General features: G+C 36.6%; 1 protein-coding gene across 1 annotated transcript in view; it reads left to right on the forward strand.

Annotated features, from left to right (window-relative positions):
* Window positions 1-27,837, forward strand: part of LOC139900516 (uncharacterized) — a 104,090-nt gene continuing 76,253 nt past the window's right edge. Inside the window, exon 1 of the mRNA XM_071883283.1 lies at window positions 1-433. Within this exon, the coding sequence (XP_071739384.1) occupies window positions 1-433 (433 nt within the window). The remainder of the gene's footprint in view (window positions 434-27,837) is intronic.

Genomic DNA, 27,837 nt, shown 5'->3' on the forward strand with positions numbered 1-27,837 from the left:
ATGAATACTCAGTCGAACCCGGATTCCACTACCGTTGCTGTTACAAATACTGGTGCGACAGTATCGATCCCGAGCTCCTCCACTGTTAACGCTACTGCTGCGACAGTTGCACCACTACCGAATGTGGTAGTTTCTCATGCTGAGAAACCTGAAAAGTTCACTGGTATGGACTTTAAATGTTGGCAGCAAAAGATGCTCTTTTATCTGACAACGTTGAACCTTGCGAGGGTCTTAACTGAAACCGCTCCCCAACTTGTTGATGGGGATGTTCAAACTGTGAGCGCGGTTGAGGCATGGAAACATTTGGATTACCTGTACCGGAACTATGTTTTGAATAGTTTGGAGAATTCTCTCTATAACGTGTACTGCATAATAGAGACTGCCAAAGAATTATGGGAGTCTTTAGAGCGAAAGTACAAGACTGAAGATGCTGGTACCAAGAAATGTGAAATGTCCCGTTCTTATTGATTAAAAACGTTCCATATTAATTGATTTCGTTGCGAGGTTTTGACCTCTATATGAGACGTTTTTCAAAGACTGCATTCATTTTAAAACAAACCATAACCTTTATTTCATCAATAAAGGTTTAAAAACCTTTACGTAGATTATCGAATAATGATAATCTAAAATATCCTGTTTACACACGACCATTACATAATGGTTTACAATACAAATATGTTACAACAAAATAAGTTTCTTGAATGCAGTTTTTACACAATATCATACAAGCATGAACTCCAAATCTCGTCCTTATTTAAGTATGCAACAGCGGAAGCTCTTAATAATCACCTGAGAATAAACATGCTTAAAACGTCAACAAAAATGTTGGTGAGTTATAGGTTTAACCTATATATATCAAATCATAATAATAGACCACAAGATTTCATATTTCAATACACATCCCATACATAGAGATAAAAATCATTCATATGGTGAACACCTGGTAACCGACATTAACAAGATGCATATATAAGAATATCCCCATCATTCCGGGACACCCTTCGAATATGATATAAATTTCGAAGTACTAAAGCATCTGGTACTTTGGATGGGGTTTGTTAGGCCCAATAGATCTATCTTTAGGATTCGCGTCAATTAGGGTGTCTGTTCCCTAATTCTTAGATTACCAGACTTAATAAAAAGGGGCATATTCGATTTCGATAATTCAACCATAGAATGTAGTTTCACGTACTTGTGTCTATTTTGTAAATCATTTATAAAACCTGCATGTATTCTCATCTCAAAAATATTAGATTTTAAAAGTCGGACTATAACTCACTTTCACAGATTTTTACTTCGTCGGGAAGTAAGACTTAGCCACTGGTTGATTCACGAACCTATAACAATATATACATATATATCAAAGTATGTTCAAAATATATTTACAACACTTTTAATATATTTTGATGTTTTAAGTTTATTAAGTCAGCTGTCCTCGTTAGTAACCTACAACTAGTTGTCCACAGTTAGATGTACAGAAATAAATCGATAAATATTATCTTGAATCAATCCACGACCCAGTGTATACGTATCTCAGTATTGATCACAACTCAAACTATATATATTTTGGAATCAACCTCAACCCTGTATAGCTAACTCCAACATTCACATATAGAGTGTCTATGGTTGTTCCGAAATATATATAGATGTGTCGACATGATAGGTCGAAACATTGTATACGTGTCTATGGTATATCAAGAATACATAATATACAATACAAGTTGATTAAGTTATGGTTGGAATAGATTTGTTACCAATTTTCACGTAGCTAAAATGAGAAAAATTATCCAATCTTGTTTTACCCATAACTTCTTCATTTTAAATCCGTTTTGAGTGAATCAAATTGCTATGGTTTCATATTGAACTCTATTTTATGAATCTAAACAGAAAAAGTATAGGTTTATAGTCGAAAAAATAAGTTACAAGTCGTTTTTGTAAAGGTAGTCATTTCAGTTGAAAGAACGACGTCTAGATGACCATTTTAGAAAACATACTTTCACTTTGAGTTTAACCATAATTTTTGGATATAGTTTCATGTTCATAATAAAAATCATTTTCTCAGAATAACAACTTTTAAATCAAAGTTTATCATAGTTTTTAATTAACTAACCCAAAACAGCCCGCGGTGTGACTACGACGGCGTAAATCCGGTTTTACGGTGTTTTTCGTGTTTCCAGGTTTTAAATCATTAAGTTAGCATATCATATAGATATAGAACATGTGTTTAGTTGATTTTAAAAGTCAAGTTAGAAGGATTAACTTTTGTTTGCGAACAAGTTTAGAATTAACTAAACAATGTTCTAGTGATTACAAGTTTAAACCTTCGAATAAGATAGCTTTATATATATGAATCGAATGATGTTATGAACATCATTACTACCTTAATTTCCTTGGATAAACCTACTGGAAAAGAGAAAAATGGATCTAGCTTCAACGGATCCTTTGATGGCTCGAAGTTCTTGAAGCAGAATCATGACACGAAAACAAGTTCAAGTAAGATCATCACTTGAAATAAGATTGTTATCGTTATAGAAATTGAAACAAAGTTTGAATATGATTATTACCTTGTATTAGAATGATAACCTACTGTAAGAAACAAAGATTTCTTGAGGTTGGATGATCACCTTACAAGATTGGAAGTGAGCTAGCAAACTTGAAAGTATTCTTGATTTTATGTAACTAGAACTTGTAGAATATATGAAGAACACTTAGAACTTGAAGATAGAACTTGAGAGAGATCAATTAGATGAAGAAAATTGAAGAATGAAAGTGTTTGTAGGTCTTTTTGGTCGTTGGTGTATGGATTAGATATAAAGGATATGTAATTTTGTTTTCATGTAAATAAGTCATGAATGATTACCCATATTTTTGTAATTTTATGAGATATTTCATGCTAGTTGCCAAATGATGGTTCCCACATGTGTTAGGTGACTCACATGGGCTGCTAAGAGCTGATCATTGGAGTGTATATACCAATAGTACATACATCTAAAAGCTGTGTATTGTACGAGTACGAATACGGGTGCATACGAGTAGAATTATTGATGAAACTGAACGAGGATGTAATTGTAAGCATTTTTGTTAAGTAGAAGTATTTTGATAAGTGTATTGAAGTCTTTCAAAAGTGTATAAATACATATTAAAACACTACATGTATATACATTTTAACTGAGTCGTTAAGTCATCGTTAGTCGTTACATGTAAGTGTTGTTTTGAAACCTTTAGGTTAACGATCTTGTTAAATGTTGTTAACCCAATGTTTATAATATCAAATGAGATTTTAAATTATTATATTATCATGATATTATCATGTATGAATATCTCTTAATATGATATATATACATTAAATGTCTTTACAATGATAATCGTTACATACATGTCTCGTTTAAAAATCATTAAGTTAGTAGTCTTGTTTTTACATATGTAGTTCATTGTTAATATACTTAATGATATGTTTAATTATCATAGTATCATGTTAACTATATATATATCCATATATATGTCATCATATAGTTTTTACAAGTTTTAACGTTCGTGAATCACCGGTCAACTTGGGTGGTCAATTGTCTATATGAAACATATTTCAATTAATCAAGTCTTAACAAGTTTGATTGCTTAACAGGTTGGAAACATTTAATCATGTAAATATCAATCTCAATTAATATATATAAACATGGAAAAGTTCGGGTCACTACAGTACCTACCCGTTAAATAAATTTCGTCCCTAAATTTTAAGCTGTTGAAGGTGTTGACGAATCTTCTGGAAATAGATGCGGGTATTTCTTCTTCATCTAATCTTCACTCTCCCAGGTGAACTCGGGTCCTCTACGGGCATTCCATCGAATCTTAACAATTGGTATCTTGTTTTGCTTAAGTCTTTTAACCTCACGATCCATTATTTCGACGGGTTCTTCGATGAATTGAAGTTTTTCGTTGATTTGGATTTCATCTAACGGAATAGTGAGATCTTCTTTAGCAAAACATTTCTTCAAATTCGAGACGTGGAAAGTGTTATGTACAGCCGTGAGTTGTTGAGGTAACTCAAGTCGGTAAGCTACTGGTCCGACACGATCAATAATCTTGAATGGTCCAATATACCTTGGATTTAATTTCCCTCGTTTACCAAATCGAACAACGCCTTTCCAAGGTGCAACTTTAAGCATGACCATCTCTCCAATTTCAAATTCTATATCTTTTCTTTTAATGTCAGCGTAGCTCTTTTGTCGACTTTGGGCGGTTTTCAACCGTTGTTGAATTTGGATGATCTTCTTGGTAGTTTCTTGTATAATCTCCGGACCCGTAATCTGTCTATCCCCCACTTCACTCCAACAAATCAGAGACCTGCACTTTCTACCATAAAGTGCTTCAAACGGCGCCATCTCAATGCTTGAATGGTAGCTGTTGTTGTAGGAAAATTCTGCTAACGGTAGATGTCGATCCCAACTGTTTCCGAAATCAATAACACATGCTCGTAGCATGTCTTCAAGCGTTTGTATCGTCCTTTCGCTCTGCCCTTCAGTTTGTGGATGATAGGCAGTACTCATGTCTAGACGAGTTCCTAATGCTTGCTGTAATGTTTGCCATAATCTTGAAATAAATCTGCCATCCCTATCAGAGATAATAGAGATTGGTATTCCATGTCTGGAGACGACTTCCTTCAAATACAGTCGTGCTAACTTCTCCATCTTGTCATCTTCTCTTATTGGCAGGAAGTGTGCTGATTTGGTGAGACGATAAACTATTACCCAAATAGTATCAAAACCACTTGCAGTCCTTGGCAATTTAGTGATGAAATCCATGGTAATGTTTTCCCATTTCCATTCCGGGATTTCGGGTTGTTGAAGTAGACCTGATGGTTTCTGATGCTCAGCTTTGACCTTAGAACACGTCAAACATTCTCCTACGTATTTAGCAACATCGGCTTTCATACCCGGCCACCAAAAATGTTTCTTGAGATCCTTGTACATCTTCCCCGTTCCAGGATGTATTGAGTATCTGGTTTTATGAGCTTCTCTAAGTATCATTTCTCTCATATCTCCAAATTTTGGTACCCAAATCCTTTCAGCCCTATACTGGGTTCCGTCTTCCCGAATATTAAGATGCTTCTCCGATCCTTTGGGTATTTCATCCTTTAAATTTCTCTCTTTTAAAACTCCTTGTTGCGCTTCCTTTATTTGAGTAGTAAAGTTATTATGAATCATTATATTCATAGATTTTACTCGAATGGGTTCTCTGTCCTTCCTGCTCAAGGCATCGGCTACCACATTTGCCTTCCCCGGGTGGTAACGAATCTCAAAGTCGTAATCATTCAATAATTCAATCCACCTACGCTGCCTCATATTCAGTTGTTTCTGATTAAATATGTGTTGAAGACTTTTGTGGTCGGTATATATAATACTTTTGACCCCATATAAGTAGTGCCTCCAAGTCTTTAATGCAAAAACAACCGCGCCTAATTCCAAATCATGTGTCGTATAATTTTGTTCGTGAATCTTCAATTGTCTAGACGCATAAGCAATCACCTTCGTTCGTTGCATTAATACACAACCGCGACCTTGCTTTGATGCGTCACAATAAATCACAAAATCATCATTCCCTTCAGGCAATGACAATATAGGTGCCGTAGTTAGCTTTTTCTTCAATAACTGAAATGCTTTCTCTTGTTCATCATTCCATTCAAATTTCTTCCCTTTATGCGTTAATGCAGTCAAGGGTTTTGATATTCTGGAAAAGTCTTGGATGAACCTTCTGTAGTAACCAGCTAGTCCTAAAAACTGGCGTATGTGTTTCGGAGTTTTCGGGGTTTTCCACTTTTCAACAGTTTCTATCTTTGCCGGATCCACCTTAATACCTTCTTTGTTCACTATGTGACCGAGGAATTGAACTTCTTCCAACCAAAATGCACACTTTGAAAACTTAGCGTACAATTCTTCCTTCCTCAATACTTCTAACACCTTTCTCAAATGTTCACCGTGTTCTTGGTCATTCTTTGAGTAAATAAGTATGTCATCAATGAAAACAATGACAAACTTGTCAAGGTATGGTCCACACACTCGGTTCATAAGGTCCATGAACACAGCTGGTGCATTAGTTAAACCAAACGGCATGACCATAAACTCGTAATGACCGTAACGTGTTCTGAAAGCAGTCTTTGGAATATCATCTTCTTTCACCCGCATTTGATGATACCCGGAACGTAAGTCAATCTTTGAATAAACAGACGAGCCTTGTAGTTGATCAAATAAGTCGTCGATTCTCGGTAGTGGGTAGCGGTTCTTGATGGTAAGTTTGTTCAACTCTCGGTAGTCGATACACAACCTGAATGTACCATCTTTCTTCTTGACAAACAAAACAGGAGCTCCCCACGGTGATGTGCTTGTTCGAATGAAACCACGCTCTAAAAATTCTTGTAATTAGCTTTTCAGTTCTTACATCTCGCTGGGTGCGAGTCTGTAAGGAGCACGAGCTATTGGTGCAGCTCCTGGTACAAGATCTATTTGAAATTCAACGAATCGATGTGGGGGTAATCCCGGTAATTCTTTCGGAAATACATCGGGAAATTCTTTTGCAATGGGAACATCATTGATGCTCTTTTCTTCAGTTTGTACTTTCTCGACGTGTGCTAGAACATCATAGCAACCTTTTATTATTAGTTTTTGTGCCTTCAAATTACTAATAAGATGTAGCTTCGTGTTGCCCTTTTCTCCGTACACCATTAAGGGTTTTCCTTTTTCTCGTATAATGCGAATTGCATTTTTGTAACAAACGATCTCTGCTTTCACTTCTTTCAACCAGTCCATACCGATTATCACATCAAAACTCCCTAACTCTACTGGTATCAAATCAATCTTAAATGTTTCGCTAACCAGTTTAATTTCTCGATTCTGACATATATTATCTGCTGAAATTAATTTACCATTTGCTAATTCGAGTAAAAATTTACTATCCAAAGGCGTCAATGGACAACTTAATTTAGCACAAAAATCTCTACTCATATAACTTCTATCCGCACCCGAATCAAATAAAACGTAAGCAGATTTATTGTCAATAAGAAACGTACCCGTAACAAGCTCCGGGTCTTCCTGTGCCTCTGCCGCATTAATATTGAAAACTCTTCCGCGGCCTTGTCCATTCGTGTTCTCCTGGTTCGGGCAATTTCTAATAATGTTGCCCGGTTTTCCACATTTATAACAAACTACATTGGCATAACTTGCTCTGACACTACTTGCTCCGCCATTACTCATTCCGACACCATTTGTTCCTTTCGTTCTATTAACCCCTGGTCCGTAGACCTCACACTTCACCGCGCTATGACCATTTCTTTTACACTTGTTGCAAATTTTGGTGCAGAACCCCGAGTGATACTTTTCACACCTTTGGCATAGCTGCTTCTGATTGTTGTTGTTGTTGCGGTTATTATTGTTGTTAGGATGATTGTTGTAGTTGTTGTTGTTGTTGTTGTTGTTGTTGTTGTTGTTGTTGTTGTTGTTGTTGTTGTTGTTGTTGTTGTTGTTGTTGTTGTTGTTGTTGTTGTTGTTGTTGTTGGGCCGTTTGTTGTAGTTGTGATTGATGTTGCGATTGTTGGGATAATTGTTGCGATTATTGTTGTAATTGCTGTTGTTGTTGTATTGGTGATTCTTATCACCGTTTTCCTCCCACTTTCTTTTGACTTGCTTCACATTGGCCTCTTCAGCAGTCTGTTCTTTAATTCTTTCTTCAATCTGGTTCACTAGTTTGTGAGCCATTCTACATGCCTGTTGTATGGAGGCGGGCTCGTGTGAACTTATATCTTCTTGGACTCTTTCTGGTAATCCTTTCACAAACGTGTCGATCTTCTCTTCCTCATCTTCGAATGCTCCCGGACACAATAGGCACAATTCTGTGAATCGTCTTTCGTACGTGGTAATATCAAATCCTTGGGTTCATAACCCTCTAAGTTCTGTCTTGAGCTTATTGACCTCGGTTCTGGGACGGTACTTCTGGTTCATCAAGTGCTTGAATGCTGACCACGGTAGTGCGTACGCATCGTCTTGTCCCACTTACTCTAGATAGGTATTCCACCATGTTAACGCAGAACCTGTGAAGGTATGCGTAGCGTACTTCACTTTGTCCTCTTCAGTACACTTACTTATGGCAAACACCTATTCGACCTTCTCGGTCCACCGTTTCAATCCGATCGGTCCTTCGGTTCCATCAAATTCCAAAGGTTTGCAGCCAGTGAATTCTTTGTAGGTGCATCCTACACGATTTCCTGTACTGGTAGATCCAAGGTTATTGTTGGTATGTAGCGCAGCCTGTACTGCGGCTATGTTTGAAGCTAGAAAAGTACGGAATTCCTCTTCATTCATATTCACAGTGTGTCGAGTAGTCGGTGCCATTTTCTTCAAAATAGTCAAATGGAACAAGTTAATCATACATAATATTAAGAGTAGTTAATAGTATTTCGTAGCATAATATGAACTCATTTATAAAAGCTTTTTCTTCATATTAGCGTTTTATAAGTTTAAATTCGGGTAGTACCTACCCGTTAAGTTCATACTTAGTAGCTAATATACAATTCAATTCTATATGAAAAACTGATTATAATAATATTTCGCGTTCAAACTTTTACACAATATTTTACAAACTTACAATACCGCTTATTTTACATATAGCATGAAATATAGCACACAATAAATTTGATACAAGATGGTTGTGAAGATAATTCTAGCTAGTACACAAGTCGTTCAGCAAAGGTAATAAAGACACGTAATTCATACGTCCAGAAACAAGTCATGCATTCTGGTTTTACTAGGATTACTTCCCATCCTTGGTCTTGTGGAACATAACCGTTATGGCCGTTGATAAGACAGCATGTTGTAACGTCATCAAAGGGACGAGGGTTACGTAATGTCCAACAGTCCCGTAACAATCTAAAAACCTCATTTCTTACCCCAATTACCGACTCCGTCACTTGTGGGAACGTTTTGTTTAATAGTTGTAGCCCGATGTTCTTGTTCTCACTTTGGTGAGAAGCGAACATTACTAATCCGTAAGCATAACATGCTTCTTTATGTTGCATGTTAGCCGCTTTTTCTAAATCACGAAGTCCAATATTCGGATATATTGAGCCAAAATAATTTCTTAACCCATTGCGTAAAATAGCATTTGGGTTCCCCGCAATATATGCGTCAAAGTAAACACATCGTAACTTATGGATTTCCCAATGTGATATCCGCCATCTTTCGAACGAAAGCCTTTTATAAACCAAGGCATTCTTGGAACGTTCTTAGAATGTCTTACAAACTGATCTCGCCTTAAATAGTTGTGCCGAAGAATTCTGACCGACTCTAGACAAGATTTCATCAATCATATCTCCGGGTAGGTCTCTTAAAATATTGGGTTGTCTATCCATTTTGTGTTTTTATACTGTAAAATAGACAAGAGTTAGATTCATAAAAAAAAATACTTATTAATGTGACGACCCGACAAAATCGTCATTGACGGCGCCGTCTACTTAGGTCCCGTTACGTGGTCATAACTCTTTAAAACAACGTTTGACCAAAAGATATGTCGCATTCATTTCAAATGTAAAGATTGTTCAAAGTTTACAAGAATAGTTCCACCACAAGTTGCGTTACAAAGTTATAAGTACAAATGAAACTTATGCGACACAATTTAAAAGTAGCCAAAAGACGCTCCATGTATGCATATATACTCGACATCCAATGCAAGTATCAAAATAAAGAGCGGAAGCATGTATCATGTATCGTTCAAGGACCTGAGAAAAACATAGAAATCTGTCAACGAAAACGTTGGTGAAATCATAGGTTTGAGTAAGTAAGTACAAGTGAACCACAAGGTTTGCAACAATGAGATAATAGTAATACATTCCAAAAGTTTGTTTCACGAGCATCCAATTATCAATGCTTAACATTCCTTCCATAGAACCTCATCACAATAGTGTTTGAACATACACTGTTTCTCGAAAATATATTTCATTCGTAAACGGTAGCGAACCGTTTGAATGAGGGTTTGTCAAACCCATATGGCCATATAACATAAGTTCTCGCTTACACCCGGCAAGTGTAACTAATGATAATCGAATTGAGGATTTTTGTTCAAACTCGTATGTAGAATGTTTGTTTTCCTGTACTTGTGTTCACTTAGTAAAACGAAACGTTTATGTTTTTCTCATCCCAAATGTAAGTGCAAAAGAGTAAAAGTGGGACTATGATCTCACCTTGAGTGCACGTACGAAAAGTACTTCACAAAAATAACGTGTGCGAAGGATAGTGCTAGTCTTGACCTAAACAAATAGGTCGTATCAATAACGGTAAACACGATAGGTCAAAGATGTTCAATTAGTCCTATGGCTCGTTACGACTCGATTATGTAGCATGTGAATCAAATTGTCAAGTTTCATGCAAGATACAAGTACAGAAACAAGTTAGGAAGGTTGCATAATCATTTGGTTAAGTTTGACAAAAAGTCAAACTTTGGTCGGTCAAAGTCAACGAAAGTCAACACGTTCGGGTCGGGTCCCGAACTATTTTTCTGAGGTTTTTATTCATATATAAGCATGTTAGAACAAGTCTCATGTGAATCGAAGGTCCATAGTGTGCCAAACATTTTTCGTATTTTGACCAAGGAGGTCAGAAACTGGACACGGCTTAGGCCGCGCCGCGGCCCCAAATTGTCGCGCCGCGACAATACACGGGAACTGGTACCTGGTCAGTCTCAAATGTCCAAGTCTCAATTCCAAACACTTTCAAGCATAACTCGCAAACCGCTAATACTTAGAACTCGTATCTTATATCGTTAGAAAGGTAATTTGACAAAGAACACATCTAAATACATTTCACCAACCAAAAATGTTATTTGTAACAATCGGCTTTCCAAAGTAAATGATCAATTAATGCACACATTTAATACACAAATTTGATAAGTGCACATTTATGATTCGGGCATTTAATGCATACATATAACATGTCGTTTTGTAGGTAATCGAGCATACAATCCAATTAAACACTTACCAATAATAATCCATGGCATTCAATGCATCAAAAGTCCATTTCAAGTTCATCAAACCCTAACCGAAATTCACCAAAATCAATAATCAAGTTCATGAAGTTTTCTAAGGCAACCTACACATCAAATTGAAGCTAGTGATGCTAGTAACACAATTAAAACATCAACTTTTAACATCTAACAACATATGATCATCCTAAATTCAAGAACAACACAACAAAATTCAAGTTCATGCTAGTTACACTAAAACAACGAGATCGAGCATATAAATCATATATTCATGTTAGACTTGAGCCATAGACACTAATTAACACTTTTATAAGTTAAAAACATCAAGAACACAAAATCTAGTGATTTTAGAAAGTTACCCAAATGTAATGAAATCGGTATGGAATCGAAGAGGAAGATGCAAGGATCACGAATTTGCAATTTGTTTTGTTGCTAGCTTCCTAATCCGAATTTAGATGATGAATTCTTGTTGGTGTTCTTGAGAGAAAAAAGGAGTAGAAGAAAGATGGAGATGTTCAAATGAGAGGAGGAGGTTGAAGGTTTGACTAGTTGACCTAGTCAAATCTTTGGCCTCTTGGCAAGTTTAGTCCCTCTAATTTGGATCGGGTGCGTGAATTACCTAAACGAGATAATTTAAAACGCGTATTAACGGGAGATATTATAAACATATAACGGAGTTTAAATTAGTATAACGGAAAAGTAAATGGAAAAGGCGGGATGTTACATTACCTACTCCTTAAAAGAAATTTCGTCCCGAAATTTAAGTAGGCGTAGTAGTCGTTGTTTCTTCCTCGAGATCTTGCGTTTCTGAATTCACGAATAGATGAGGATACTTCCTTTGCATTTGATCTTGTCTTTCCCAAGTAAACTCGGGTCCCCTTTTGGCGTTCCAACGGACTTTAACAATCGGGATTCGGCTTTGTTTCAATGTCTTGACGGAGGTGTCCACAATTTCAACCGGTTCCTCCACAAAATGAAGTTTGTCATCAATAGTAAGTTCCTCGAGAGGGATGACGATATCGGGTTCGGAAAGACACTTTTTCAAGTTAGATACATGGAAGGTAGGATGAACGGAGTTCAATTGAGGCGGAAGATCTAAACGATAAGCAACGGTTCCAATACGCTCCAAGATTTCGAAAGGACCAATATACCGCGGATTTAGCTTCCCGCGTTTCCCAAAACGGATTACACCCTTCCAAGGTGCGACTTTTAACATTACTCGGTCACCGACTTGAAATTCAAGATCGTTGCGTCGTTTGTCGGTATAGCTCTTTTGACGACTTCGGGCCGTCCTAAGCCTATCTCGGATTTGAACGATTTTCTCGGTGGTTTCGTGAGTGAGTTCGGGTCCGGTGATTTGCACGTCGCCTACCTCGGCCCAACAAAGAGGTGAACGACATTTGTGGCCATATAGCGCTTCAAAAGGTGCGGCTTTAATACTCGCGTGATAACTATTGTTGTAAGAGAACTCGGCGAGAGGTAAGTGCTTGTCCCAAGCTTTTCCGAAATCAACCAAGCAAGCTCGTAACATGTCCTCTAAGGTTTGAATTGTACGTTCGCTTTGTCCATTGGTTTGAGGATGATATGCGGTGCTCATATCTAAACGCGTTCCCAACGCTTCTTGCAATGTACGCCAAAATCTAGAAACGAAACGGCCATCTCGGTCGGAGATAATCGATAAAGGTACACCGTGTCGGGCTACGATCTCCTTAATGTAAAGTTGTGCAAGTTTCTCCATTTTGTCCGTTTCTTTCATGGCAAGGAAGTGTGCGGATTTGGTGAGACGGTCAACAATAACCCAAATGGTATCATAACCGCCCGTCATTTTTGGTAGTTTGGTGATAAAATCCATCGTTATTCTTTCCCACTTCCATTGCGGGATCTCGGGTTGTTGAAGTAGTCCGGACGGTCTTTTGTGTTCGGCTTTGACTTTGGAACATGTCAAACACTTGGAAACATAAGTAGCTACGTCCCTTTTGATGTTCGGCCACCAATATAGTTGTTTAAGGTCGTGGTACATCTTATTGGCAACGGGGTGAATCGAATACCTTGACTTATGCTCTTCATCTAAAATAAGGCTTCGCAAGTCCCCATAACTAGGTACCCAAATTCTTCCGGCGAAATATCGGAGTCCGGTTTCTTTAACTTCGAATCGAGAGGTGAGGACGTTCAAATGTTCGAGAGAGATGTTTTCATCCTTGAGAGCTTCGTCTTGGGCTACCCGAATTTGACTATTAAGGTTTGTGTGGATGGTGATGTTTAAGGCTCGGACACGAAGAGGCACCGCTCTTTCTTTTCGACTTAAGGCATCGGCTACTACGTTTGCCTTCCCGGGATGGTAACGAAGCTCGCAATCGTAATCGTTCAAAGTTTCAATCCACCGTCGTTGTCTCATGTTTAGTTGCTTTTGATCGAAAATGTGTTGGAGACTTTTGTGGTCGGTAAAGATAGTACTCTTGGTTCCATAAAGATAGTGTCTCCACATTTTAAGTGCAAAGACAACGGCTCCGAGTTCGAGATCATGCGTCATGTAGTTTCGTTCATGAATTTTGAGTTGTCGAGAAGCATAAGCAATGACTTTCGTTCGTTGCATCAATACACACCCAAAACCATGTTTCGAGGCATCGCAATATACAACAAAGTCATCATTGCCTTCGGGAAGTGACAAGATAGGAGCGGTGGTTAGCTTCGTTTTCAAGATTTGAAACGCGGATTCTTGCTCGGTCGTCCAAATGAATTTCTTTCCCTTGTGAGTTAATGCGGTTAGAGGACGTGCAACCAAAGAGAAGTTTTCGATGAATCTACGATAGTACCCGGCGAGACCCAAGAATTGACGAATGTGAGTAGGAGTAGTAGGAGTCTCCCATTTACTAATGGCTTCAATTTTCGTGGGATCGACTTTAATACCTTGATCACTTACAACATGACCAAGAAATTGAACTTCCTTCAACCAAAATTCACACTTGGAGAATTTGGCATAAAGTCGTTCTTGTCTCAAGAGTTCAAGCACAAGTCGGAGATGTTGTTCGTGCTCTTCTTCATTTTTAGAATAGATCAATATATCATCGATGAACACAATAACGAATTTATTGAGATACGGTTTACACACGCGGTTCATAAGATCCATGAACACCGCCGGTGCATTAGTGAGACCAAATGGCATGACAAGGAATTCATAACTACCATAACGAGTCCGGAAAGCAGTTTTGGAGACATCTTCCCCCTTAACCCTTAATTGATGATAACCCGAGCGGAGATCGATTTTCGAATATACACAAGACCCTTGTAGTTGATCAAAGAGGTCATCGATGCGAGGAAGAGGATATCGGTTCTTAACCGTCAATTTATTTAGTTCACGATAATCAATGCACATTCGTAGGGATCCGTATTTCTTTTTAACAAACAAAATCGGAGCGCCCCAAGGTGAATGGCTAGGTTGGATAAAACCACGGTCAAGTAGTTCTTGGATTTGACTTTGCAATTCTTGCATTTCGGATGGAGCAAGTATATACGGTGCACGTGCTACGGGTGCGGCTCCCGGAATAAGATCGATTTTGAATTCAACCGGTCGATGAGGTGGAAGACCCGGCAATTCGTCGGGAAATACATCGGAAAAGTCACTAACAATTGGCACATCATCGATATGCTTCTCATCGGACTCGACTTTCTTAACGTGGGCAAGGATCGCAAAACAACCCTTACGGAGTAGTTTTCTAACCTTAAGGCACGAAACGAGGTTGAGTCTGGTGCAACTCTTATCGCCATAAACCATCAAAGGTTCACCACTCTCGATAGGAATTCGGATTGCGTTAAGATCACAAAGGATGTGAGATTTCGTTTTGACTAACCAATTCATACCGATTATTACATCAAAGCTTCCTAGTTCCATGGGTATCAAGTCAATTTCAAATTCCTTACCCAAAATGTTTAACGTACACCCCTGGTAATATGTGTCGGCACTTAATAGTTTCCCATTAGCCACTTCAATGGTATAAGTGGTATCTAATGGAAGAGGTGGAGTGTTAAAAGAATGAGTCAAAGTCTTGGATACAAAACTCTTATCGGCACCCGAATCGAATAAACAAGTAACATAAGTGTTGTTGAGAAGAAACGTACCCGTGACCAATTCATTATCATCTCGGGCTTCCTCGGTGTTGATGTTGAAAGCTCGTCCGCGCGTATTGGGGTTATCTTTCTTCTTTGGGCATGCATTTCTATAATGACCCGTTTGGCCACATTCGTAACAAGTGCCCGTCTTTGGTGCATTGGGCCACTTTCGAGCGACGGGAGTGGCACTTTTACAATCGTTGGCCTTATGACCAACTCCTTGGCACCGGTGGCAAATTAACTTACTACATTCGCCAAAGTGATGTTTGTTGCATTTGTTGTAAAGAGGTAGGTTCCCGGCATAACCCTTCTTGCCGTCGGAGGTGTAAGGCTTCTTAGCAAAGTTGTTGTTGTTTGATTGGGAGGGTTCCCACTTTCTTTTGTTGCCGCCCGATTTATCCTCGGCCTTAGGTGCCGGAACTACGATTTCGTCAACTGTTTCTATCAATTTGCGGGCCATGTTCAAAGCTTCTTGATGATTAGTGGGTTTGGATGACATTACTCCGTGTTTGATACTCTTTGGAAGACCATCCATGTAAAGTTCAACCCTTAAAGCTTAGGGGTTCACAAGATTTGGGCACATCAAGGCTAGTTCGGAAAATCATTGATTGTAAGCCTTGAGATCACTTCCGATCGCCTTTAAAGTTCTTAGCTCTTGTTCGAGCCTTCGGGTTTCTTCACGAGGGAAATATTCGACAATCATCTTTTCCCTCAAGTCGGCCCAAGAGAGGGCGTGAGCTTCATCGGTACCCACCGATTGTACATAAGTATTCCACCATGTAAGAGCGACACCGGCGAAGGTGTGAGTGGAGTATTTGACCTTGTCTTGGTCCCGACAACCGCTTATGCTAAAGACGGCTTCCGTTTGCTCAAACCATCGGGTGAGCACGACCGGTCCCCCGGTTCCATCAAAAGTGTGAGGGTTGCACCCCATGAAAGCTTTATAGGAGCATCCCTCGTTTGAGTTACCGGCTCCATTGTTGTTGTTGTTGTTGTGGTTGTTGTTATTATTGTTGTTGTTGTTGGATGAGTGACCGGCCATGGCCGCATCTACGGCGGTAGCTATCATCCGTTCGAGAGCTTGTTCGGGAGTTTCATTGCGGCGTACACGACGAGGAGCCATTGTTCCTTCAAGACACAAGAATATCATTGATTAGTATTCTCAATAATACTAACCGTGATATAGAATAAAGATAAAGAGAAGTTTTTCTTCGACTCGCCTTAAATTCTTTATGTCATAATGTTGGAACGTTCATATGAGTCACCGTAATATAATCCCGGAAATTATATTACCCTGATTCATATGTGCATTCGACATCATTTCATATAGTCAAGGTGGCGTGTCAATCAAATTAAACAACGTGAGATTAAGATGAACTAAGAGTAGATATGAGTAGAAGCGTTCGAGTATAAATGCACAAGTAGTCAAGTAATTCCTACTTCAAGTCTATATGCCGGTTGTAGTCTAGACTCACCAATGTACCCTATGACTCGGGGTCGACACCAATGAACTCTAAATCCCTACAACCAACGCTCTGATACCATCTGTGACGACCCGACAAAATCGTCATTGACGGCGCCGTCTACTTAGGTCCCGTTACGTGGTCATAAGTCTTTAAAACAACGTTTGACCAAAAGATATGTCGCATTCATTTCAAATGTAAAGATTGTTCAAAGTTTACAAGAATAGTTCCACCACAAGTTGCGTTACAAAGTTATAAGTACAAATGAAACTTATGCGACACAATTTAAAAGTAGCCAAAAGACGCTCCATGTATGCATATATACTCGACATCCAATGCAAGTATCAAAATAAAAGCGGAAGCATGTATCATGTATCGTTCAAGGACCTGAGAAAAACATAGAAATCTGTCAATGAAACCGTTGGTGAAATCATAGGTTTGAGTAAGTAAGTACAAGTGAACCACAAGATTTGCAACAATGAGATAATAGTAATACATTCCAAAAGTTTGTTTCACGAGCACCCAATTATCAATGCTTAACATTCCTTCCATAGAACCCCATCACAATAGTGTTTGAACATACACTGTTTCTCGAAAATATATTTCATTCGTAAACGGTAGCGAACCGTTTGAATGAGGGTTTGTCAAACCCATATGGCCATATAACATAAGTTCTCGCTTACACCCGGCAATTGTAACTAATGATAATCGAATTGAGGATTTTTGTTCAAACTCGTATGTAGAATGTTTGTTTTCCTGTACTTGTGTTCACTTAGTAAAACGAAACGTTTATGTTTTTCTCATCCCAAATGTAAGTGCAAAAGAGTAAAAGTGGGACTATGATCTCACCTTGAGTGCACGTACGAAAAGTACTTCACAAAAATAACGTGTGCGAAGGATAGTGCTAGTCTTGACCTAAACAAATAGGTCGTATCAATAACGGTAAACACGATAGGTCAAAGATGTTCAATTAGTCCTATGGCTCGTTACGACTCGATTATGTAGCATGTGAATCAAATTGTCAAGTTTCATGCAAGATACAAGTACAGAAACAAGTTAGGAAGGTTGCATAATCATTTGGTTAAGTTTGACAAAAAGTCAAACTTTGGTCGGTCAAAGTCAACAAAAGTCAACACGTTCGGGTCGGGTCCCGAACTATTTTTCTGAGGTTTTTATTCATATATAAGCATGTTAGAACAAGTCTCATGTGAATCGAAGGTCCATAGTGTGCCAAACATTTTTCGTATTTTGACCAAGGAGGTCAGAAACTGGACACGGCTTAGGCCGCGCCGCGGCCCCAAATTGTCGCGCCGCGACAATACACGGGAACTGGTACCTGGTCAGTCTCAAATGTCCAAGTCTCAATTCCAAACACTTTCAAGCATAACTCGCAAACCGCTAATACTTAGAACTCGTATCTTATATCGTTAGAAAGGTAATTTGACAAAGAACACATCTAAATACATTTCACCAACCAAAATTGTTATTTGTAACAATCGGCTTTCGAAAGTAAATGATCAATTAATGCACACATTTAATACACAAATTTGATAAGTGCACATTTATGATTCGGGCATTTAATGCATACATATAACATGCCGTTTTGTAGGTAATCGAGCATACAATCCAATTAAACACTTACCAATAATAATCCATGGCATTCAATGCATCAAAAGTCCATTTCAAGTTCATCAAACCCTAACCCAAATTCACCAAAATCAATAATCAAGTTCATGAAGTTTTCTAAGGCAACCTACACATCAAATTGAAGCTAGTGATGCTAGTAACACAATTAAAACATCAACTTTTAACATCTAACAACATATGATCATCCTAAATTCAAGAACAACACAACAAAATTCAAGTTCATGCTAGTTACACTAAAACAACGAGATCGAGCATATAAATCATATATTCATGTTAGACTTGAGCCATAGACACTAATTAACACTTTTATAAGTTAAAAACATCAAGAACACAAAATCTAGTGATTTTAGAAAGTTACCCAAATGTAATGAAATCGGTATGGAATCGAAGAGGAAGATGCAAGGATCACGAATTTGCAATTTGTTTTGTTGCTAGCTTCCTAATCCGAATTTAGATGATGAATTCTTGTTGGTGTTCTTGAGAGAAAAAGGGAGTAGAAGAAAGATGGAGATGTTGAAATGAGAGGAGGAGGTTGAAGGTTTGACTAGTTGACCTAGTCAAATCTTTGGCCTCTTGGCAAGTTTAGTCCCTCTAATTTGGATCGAGTGTGTGAATTACCTAAACGAGATAATTTAAAACGCGTATTAACGGGAGATGTTATAAACATATAACGGAGTTTAAATTAGTATAACGGAAAAGTAAATGGAAAAGGCGGGATGTTACAATTAATACAAGCAATTTTTACATATATCATAAAGCATAAGCACACTATATTACATATATTACACCACACGAATACAACTATCTTATTCCGACTCGCTTGTTTCTTCTTCTTCAGTTTTGGTTCGTTTTGCCAAGTTTCTAGGAATATATGATGTTCCCCTAATACGAGCCCTCGTTTTCCACATTGGTTTAGAAAAACCTGGTGGTTTAGAGGTTCCCGGGTCATTGTTACAACTTAAGGACTTCGGGGGTTGACGATACATATAAAGTTCATCGGGGTTGGAATTAGATTTCTCTATTTTTATGCCCTTTCCCTTATTATTTTCTTTTGCCTTTTTAAATTCAGCTGGGGTAATTTCTATAACATCATCGGAATTCTCATCGGAATCCGATTCATCGGAGAATTGGTAATCCTCCCAATATTTTGCTTCCTTGGCGGAAACACCATTGACCATAATTAACCTTGGTCGGTTGGTTGAGGATTTTCTTTTACTTAACCGTTTTATTATTTTCCCCACCGGTTCCGATTCTTCTTCCGGTTCTGATTCTTCTTCCGGTTCCGATTCTTCTTCCGGTTCCGACTCTTCTTCCGGTTCCTCTTTGGGAACTTGTGAATCAGTCCACGAATCATTCCAATTTACATTTGACTCTTCATTATTTTTAGGTGAGTCAATGGGACTTGTTCTAGAGGTAGACATCTATCACATAATATCAAACGCGTTAAGAGATTAATATATCACATAATATTCACATGTTAAAAATATATAGTTTCCAACAAAATTTGTTAAGCAATCATTTTTCAAGTAAACATGGTCGAAGTCCAGACTCACTAATGCATCCTAACAAACTCGATAAGAGACACTAATGCAAAATTCTGGTTTTCTAAGACCAACGCTCGGATACCAACTGAAATGTCCCGTTCTTATTGATTAAAAACGTTCCATATTAATTGATTTCGTTGCGAGGTTTTGACCTCTATATGAGACGTTTTTCAAAGACTGCATTCATTTTAAAACAAACCATAACCTTTATTTCATGAATAAAGGTTTAAAAAGCTTTACGTAGATTATCGAATAATGATAATCTAAAATATCCTGTTTACACACGACCATTACATAATGGCTTACAATACAAATATGTTACAACAAAATAAGTTTCTTGAATGCAGTTTTTACACAATATCATACAAGCATGAACTCCAAATCTCGTCCTTATTTAAGTATGCGACAGCGGAAGCTCTTAATAATCACCTGAGAATAAACATGCTTAAAACGTCAACAAAAATGTTGGTGAGTTATAGGTTTAACCTATATATATCAAATCATAATAATAGACCACAAGATTTCATATTTCAATACACATCCCATACATAGAGATAAAAATCATTCATATGGTGAACACCTGGTAACCGACATTAACAAGATGCATATATAAGAATATCCCCATTATTCAGGGATACCCTTCGGATATGATATAAATTTCGAAGTACTAAAGCATCCGGTACTTTAGATGGGGTTTGTTAGGCCCAATAGATCTATCTTTAGGATTCGCGTCAATTAGGGTGTCTGTTCCCTAATTCTTAGATTACCAGACTTAATAAAAAGGGGCATATTCGATTTCGATAATTCAACCATAGAATGTAGTTTCACGTACTTGTGTCTATTTTGTAAATCATTTATAAAACCTGCATGTATTCTCATCCCAAAAATATTAGATTTTAAAAGTGGGACTATAACTCACTTTCACAGATTTTTACTTCATCGAAAAGTAAGACTTGGCCACTGGTTGATTCACGAACCTATAACAATATATACATATATATCAAAGTATGTTCAAAATATATTTACAACACTTTTAATATATTTCGATGTTTTAAGTTTTTTAAGTCAGCTGTCCTCGTTAGTAACCTACAACTAGTTGTCCACAGTTAGATGTACAGAAATAAATCGATAAATATTATCTTGAATCAATCCACGACCCAGTGTATACGTATCTCAGTATTGATCACAACTCAAACTATATATATTTTGGAATCAACCTCAACCCTGTATAGCTAACTCCAACATTCACATATAGAGTGTCTATGGTTGTTCCGAAATATATATAGATGTGTCGACATGATAGGTCGAAACATTGTATACGTGTCTATGGTATCTCAAGATTACATAATATACAATACAAGTTGATTAAGTTATGGTTGGAATAGATTTGTTACCAATTTTCACGTAGCTAAAATGAGAAAAATTATCCAATCTTGTTTTACCCATAACTTCTTCATTTTAAATCCGTTTTGAGTGAATCAAATTGCTATGGTTTCATATTGAACTCTATTTTATGAATCTAAACAGAAAAAGTATAGGTTTATAGTCAGAAAAATAAGTTACAAGTCGTTTTTGTAAAGGTAGTTATTTCAGTCGAAAGAACGACGTCTAGATGACCATTTTAGAAAACATACTTCCACTTTGAGTTTAACCATAATTTTTGGATATAGTTTCATGTTCATAATAAAAATCATTTTCTCAGAATAACAACTTTTAAATCAAAGTTTATCATAGTTTTTAATTAACTAACCCAAAACAGCCCGCGGTGTTACTACGACGGCGTAAATCCGGTTTTACGGTGTTTTTCGTGTTTCCAGGTTTTAAATCATTAAGTTAGCATATCATATAGATATAGAACATGTGTTTAGTTGATTTTAAAAGTCAAGTTAGAAGGATTAACTTTTGTTTGCGAACAAGTTTAGAATTAACTAAACTATGTTCTAGTGATTACAAGTTTAAACCTTCGAATAAGATAGCTTTATATATATGAATCGAATGATGTTATGAACATCATTACTACCTCAAGTTCCTTGGATAAACCTACTGGAAAAGAGAAAAATGGATCTAGCTTCAACGGATCCTTTGATGGCTCGAAGTTCTTGAAGCAGAATCATGACACGAAAACAAGTTCAAGTAAGATCATCACTTGAAATAAGATTGTTATAGTTATAGAAATTGAACCAAAGTTTGAATATGATTATTACCTTGCATTAGAATGATAACCTACTGTAAGAAATAAAGATTTCTTGAGGTTGGATGATCACCTTACAAGATTGGAAGTGAGCTAGCAAACTTGAAAGTATTCTTGATTTTATGTAACTAGAACTTGTAGAATATATGAAGAACACTTAGAACTTGAAGATAGAACTTGAGATAGATCAATTAGATGAAGAAAATTGAAGAATGAAAGTGTTTGTAGGTGTTTTTGGTCGTTGGTGTATGGATTAGATATAAAGGATATGTAATTTTGTTTTCATGTAAATAAGTCATGAATGATTACTCATATTTTTGTAATTTTATGAGATATTTCATGCTAGTTGCCAAATGATGGTTCCCACATGTGTTAGGTAACTCAAATGGGCTGCTAGGAGCTGATCATTGGAGTGTATATACCAATAGTACATACATCTAAAAGCTGTGTATTGTACGAGTACGAATACGGGTGCATACGAGTAGAATTGTTGATGAAACTGAATGAGGATGTAATTGTAAGCATTTTTGTTAAGTAGAAGTATTTTGATAAGTGTATTGAAGTCTTTCAAAAGTGTATAAATACATATTAAAACACTACATGTATATACATTTTAACTGAGTCGTTAAGTCATCGTTAGTCGTTACATGTAAGTGTTGTTTTGAAACCTTTAGGTTAACGATCTTGTTAAATGTTGTGAACCCAATGTTTATAATATCAAATGAGATTTTAAATTATTATATTATCATGTATGAATATCTCTTAATATGATATATATACATTAAATGTCTTTACAACGATAATCGTTACATATATGTCTCGTTTAAAAATCATTAAGTTAGTAGTCTTGTTTTTACATATGTAGTTCATTGTTAATATACTTAATGATATGTTTACTTATCATAGTATCATGTTAACTATATATATCCATATATATGTCATCATATAGTTTTTACAAGTTTTAACGTTCGTGAATCACCGGTCAACTTGGGTGGTCAATTGTCTATATGAAACATATTTCAATTAATCAAGTCTTAACAAGTTTGATTGCTTAACATGTTGGAAACATTTAATCATGTAAATATCAATCTCAATTAATATATATAAACATGGAAAAGTTCAGGTCACTACAAAATGGGCAGTGGCTAAATTCTTGGACTTTAAGATGGTTGACTCTAAGACTGTTATGAGTCAAATCCAAGAATTACAAGTCATTATTCATGACATACATGCGAAAAAAATGGTAATTAGTCAGGGTTTCCAAGTTGCAGCTATGATTGAGAAACTGCCACCAAGCTGGGTTGATTTCAAAATGTAAGACCCTGTTTCCATTTCAGTTGATCGGGACGCTGTCCAGGATTCGCGACGCCGCCCAGCAAAGAAGAGCTGAACGCCGTCCAATATTTGGGACGCCGTCCAGTTGGCATGTCGGGCCAGCTGTGATATTTTAGATTTTAAAAAGGGGCAAATGGGTAATTTCACTTGGGTTTCGGTTTGGAGCCCTCAAACTGATCCATTGGTCATTTGTGGATCACATTTCATCCTCACAAACACTCTTATCCATATCTAGTGAGAGAGTAAGGGTTTAGAGAGAGAGAGAGAGAGAGAGAGAGAGAGAGAGCTTGATTTGGAGAAGAAGGAGTCAGATTCTCACCAAAGCTCGGATTCTAAAGTTGTTCATCTCGCTCCTAGCAACGTTGTGGTAGTATTGGTAAGCTCAAACTCCGAATTTCATTTGTTAGATTTGATATTTAAGTTAGGTTTTTGAGCTAGTTTGTTGTGAAACCCTCTTAGATGATGAAATAGGTTTATGGTGACTAGTTATTCTTTTCACTTGGCGGGTTTTGGGTTGGTTGACCATTTGGCCTTGATTAGGCTTTAATCTTGAGTCTAATCACTAGGTTTAGTGATTATGGAAGTGTGGGAACACTTTTGGGTGTGTTTGGTTGATTAATTTTGAAATGGCTCAAAATTAGGGTTTTGGTGTCTAAATGGGTAAGACACGTGTTTAACACTTGTGTTCGGGTTTAATCGGTGTATTAGGACCATTATCACTCGTGTTAGTGATTTATTGGTTAGTTTGAGCGCGGTTTGTGCTTGGAAGTGCATTTGGGTCGAAATTGCACTAGGTGTAAATTGGGTTGGTTTGTAAATACACCCTAATTGTGTTGTTGAATTGTGATAATGGAATAGGTACATTCCATCGGCGAGTTGCGGATTATTCAGTAACATTCATCAAGGCGACAAGGTGAGTGTTAATATCCTATGTACATGTGTATGTGTAGGATGGGTGCGGGTTGGGTGAAGTGATTCTCGGTTATAGAGCTCACTTCACATATAGGTGGATTTGATGGACTTGCGTTTAGGTCCAACTGGCACGGTTGTGCATTTTGGTTGACCACCTTTGGCGAGGTACACGTTTTATGTTTACGTTATCACACATGTTTGTGATGTGGAGTATATAACCCCAATGGCGAAGGGTTAATATTGTTGTGATGTGGATAACTCCGATGTGGTGGATTTTATAATCCCGTGACCGTGGGTTTTGAGTTGGAGAAGTGGATCACGTGTGGATGCGGATTCACGATGACGCGTGTAGTTCGGTCATCTTATCGGAAGTGAGTCTCGTGTAGTTCGGATTTACGATGACGCGTGTAGTTCGGTCATCATATTGAGGTAGTGATCTCGTGTAGTTCGGATTCACTAAGGCTCGTGTAGTTCGGCCAACCTCGATGTTGTGTTAGTGAAGATAGTAGTCTCGTGTGGATGCGGATTTACTAAGGCTCGTGTAGTTCGGCCAATCTTCATTGTGGTATTTGGTTTTCGGTATTAGGTTAAGAGGTTAACCTTGGACGTTTATATATTGTTATATATATATATATATATATATATATATATATATATATATATATATATATATATATATATATATATATATATATATATATATATATATATATATATTAATGTATTGTTGTGATGTAGCTAGCCCTCCGGGTGTAGCTTATTGGCGTTGTTCACATCGTCATGGGTGAACTTATATTTGTCGTTGTATCTTAGTTTGTTGCTTAGTGATCGTACGGTATGCTTAGTCTAGCTTGTCTTTATGCTTGGATGCTCCGGTATGCGGTATTTGATTATTTGTGTGGCGTGTCCATTTTATACATATATATGTATGTAGTATATTCTCACTCACTAAGTGTTAGCTTACCCTCTCGTTGTTTACATTTTTATAGATTTGCATGGAATCGGTGGCTCGGGTAAGCGTGGGAACTAGCGGACTTGCGTAGTTGCTTTAGAAGACTTGCTTTTGGATTTATTTAGGATTGGGTAGCGTATCCCCAATCCCATGCTCGGTCTATGTTTTGAATTTAACTAAATGGGTCGCAATGGTCACTTGGTAGTAATTTGGGTCGATGTGGGCTCGGGGTTGTAAAACTCGGTTTTATTATGGAAAACTCTTAGTTTTAATTATTATAACATATTGTGAATGTGTTTTGGTTTAAAAATGTCGGGAAGCGGGTTTTCCGCTCGCGTGTGTTTGAAAAACTGATCAGAACTTTTTAGTACAACTGGACGCCGTCCCAGACGGCTGGACGCCGTCCTGGTCTTCACAACTAGACGCCGTTGATAATGCTAAAAACGAACATATATTTCATAGAATTATCCCTCAAGAAAGACAAGCTTTTAGTTGCAATTGTTCTATTTACAAGTGATATTCGTTTAAATAATAAAAGGTGAAGACAAAAGACAGATTCGACGAATTGAAGACGCAAACGACCAAAAAGCTCAAAAGTACAAAATACAATCAAAGAGATTCCAATTATTGATAAGAAACGTCTCAAAATTACAAGAGTACAAGATTCAAAACGCAAAGTACAAGATATTAAATTGTACGCAAGGACGTTCGAAAATCCGGAACCGGGACCAGAGTCAACTCTCAACGCTCGACGCAACGGACTAAAAATTACAAGTTAACTATGTATATAAATATAATATAATATATAATTAATTATATAAATTATATATATATTATATTTATATTAAAACCGTCGGCAGACTAGGATCCAAACTTGTGTGAGCTGGTTTTACGAACTCCGCGAGTTGCGGAGTTTGTAGTGCAAAAGTGCCGCGAGTTGCAGAGCAGCCAAATTCGAAAATGCCTATAAAAGGCAACGCATTCTGAACGTTTTAAATATCCATATATCAATCTCTCTATCTATTTGTAAACGTATATATATATATATATTTATATTTTAATTTTAATTTTTAATTCTAATAATAAGGGTATGTTAGCGAATATTGTAAGGGTGTAAGTCGAAATTCTGTCCGTGTAACGCTACGCTATTTTTAATCATTGTAAGTTACGTTCAACCTTTTTACATTAATGTCTCGTAGCTAAATTATTATTATGCTTATTTAATACCGAAGTAATCATGATGTTGGGCTAAAAATATTAAAATTGAGTAATTGGGCTTTGTACCATAATTGGGGTTTGGATAAAAGAACGACACTTGTGGAAATTAGACTATGGGCTATTAATGAGTTTTATATTAACTAAACAATACCTTGTTAATTTAATATACAAACTTATAATTTGACGTATTTATATATAACCACATACGCTTGACTAGGTACGGTGGGTGGGATATCTATAAATACCAATAATTATTCATTTTATCGGACACGGAACTGGATTAATAGTTAATAGACTTGTTGAAACAGGGGTGAATTACATTCAAGGGTAATTGGTGTAATTGTTAACAAAGTAGTAAAACCTTGGTTTACACGCAGTCGATAACCTGGTGTATTCATTAAACAAAGTATTAAAACCTTGTTACAATTCGAATCCCCAATTAGTTAGAATATTTAACTTCGGGAATAAGAATAATTTGACGAAGGCTTTCGCTCTTTATATTTATGACTGATGGACTATTATGGATAAATCCGTATGGACATATTAAATAATCCAGGACAAAGAACAATTAACCCATGGGAATAAACTAAAATCAACACGTCAAACATCATGATTACGGAAGTTTAAATAAGCATAATTCCTTTATTTTCATATTTAGTTGCACTTCTAATTATCGCACTTTTATTTATTGTTATTGTATTTAATTGCACTTTTATTTATTGTCTTTGTATTTAATTGCACTTTTAATTTTCGTACTCTTTAATTATCGTAATTTTATTTTATCGCACTTTTATTTATCGCAATTTCATTATCGTTATTTACTTTACGCTTTAAATTAAGTCTTTTATTTATTTAATATTTTACATTAGGTTTTAACTGCGACTAAAGTTTTAAAATCGACAAACCGGTCAATAAACGGTAAAAACCCCCCTTTTATAATAATAATATTACTTATATATATTTGTATTTTTATAAATTAAAACTAATATAGCGTTAAGCTTTGTTTAAAGATTTTTCCCTGTGGAACGAACCGGACTTACTAAAAACTACATTACTGTACGATTAGGTACACTGCCTATAAGTATTGTAGCAAGGTTTAAGTATATCCATTCTATAAATAAATAAATATCTTGTATAAAATTGTATCGTATTTAATAGTATTTCCTAGTAAAATATAAGCTATTTCATATACACCTCGCATAACATCAAGTATTTTTGGCGCCGCTGCCGGGAAGTTTTAATCTAGCTTAAAAACCGGAAGCGCAACGCTATATAAAAAAAAATTAAGCTTTTGTAAAAATACGTTTTAAAAATTCAAAAATATAAAAAGAAAACAAAAATATAAATATTTTTAAGAGTTTGTTAAATATTTAAGTTTTATAAAGTTTCTTTATTTTTAAAAATATAAGTCTTATTTAAATATTTTGTTTTTATTTAAAAAAAAAAAAC

The sequence above is a fragment of the Rutidosis leptorrhynchoides genome, chromosome 3 (genome assembly GCF_046630445.1).
Source record: "Rutidosis leptorrhynchoides isolate AG116_Rl617_1_P2 chromosome 3, CSIRO_AGI_Rlap_v1, whole genome shotgun sequence".
In the NCBI taxonomy this organism is placed as follows: domain Eukaryota; kingdom Viridiplantae; phylum Streptophyta; class Magnoliopsida; order Asterales; family Asteraceae; genus Rutidosis; species Rutidosis leptorrhynchoides.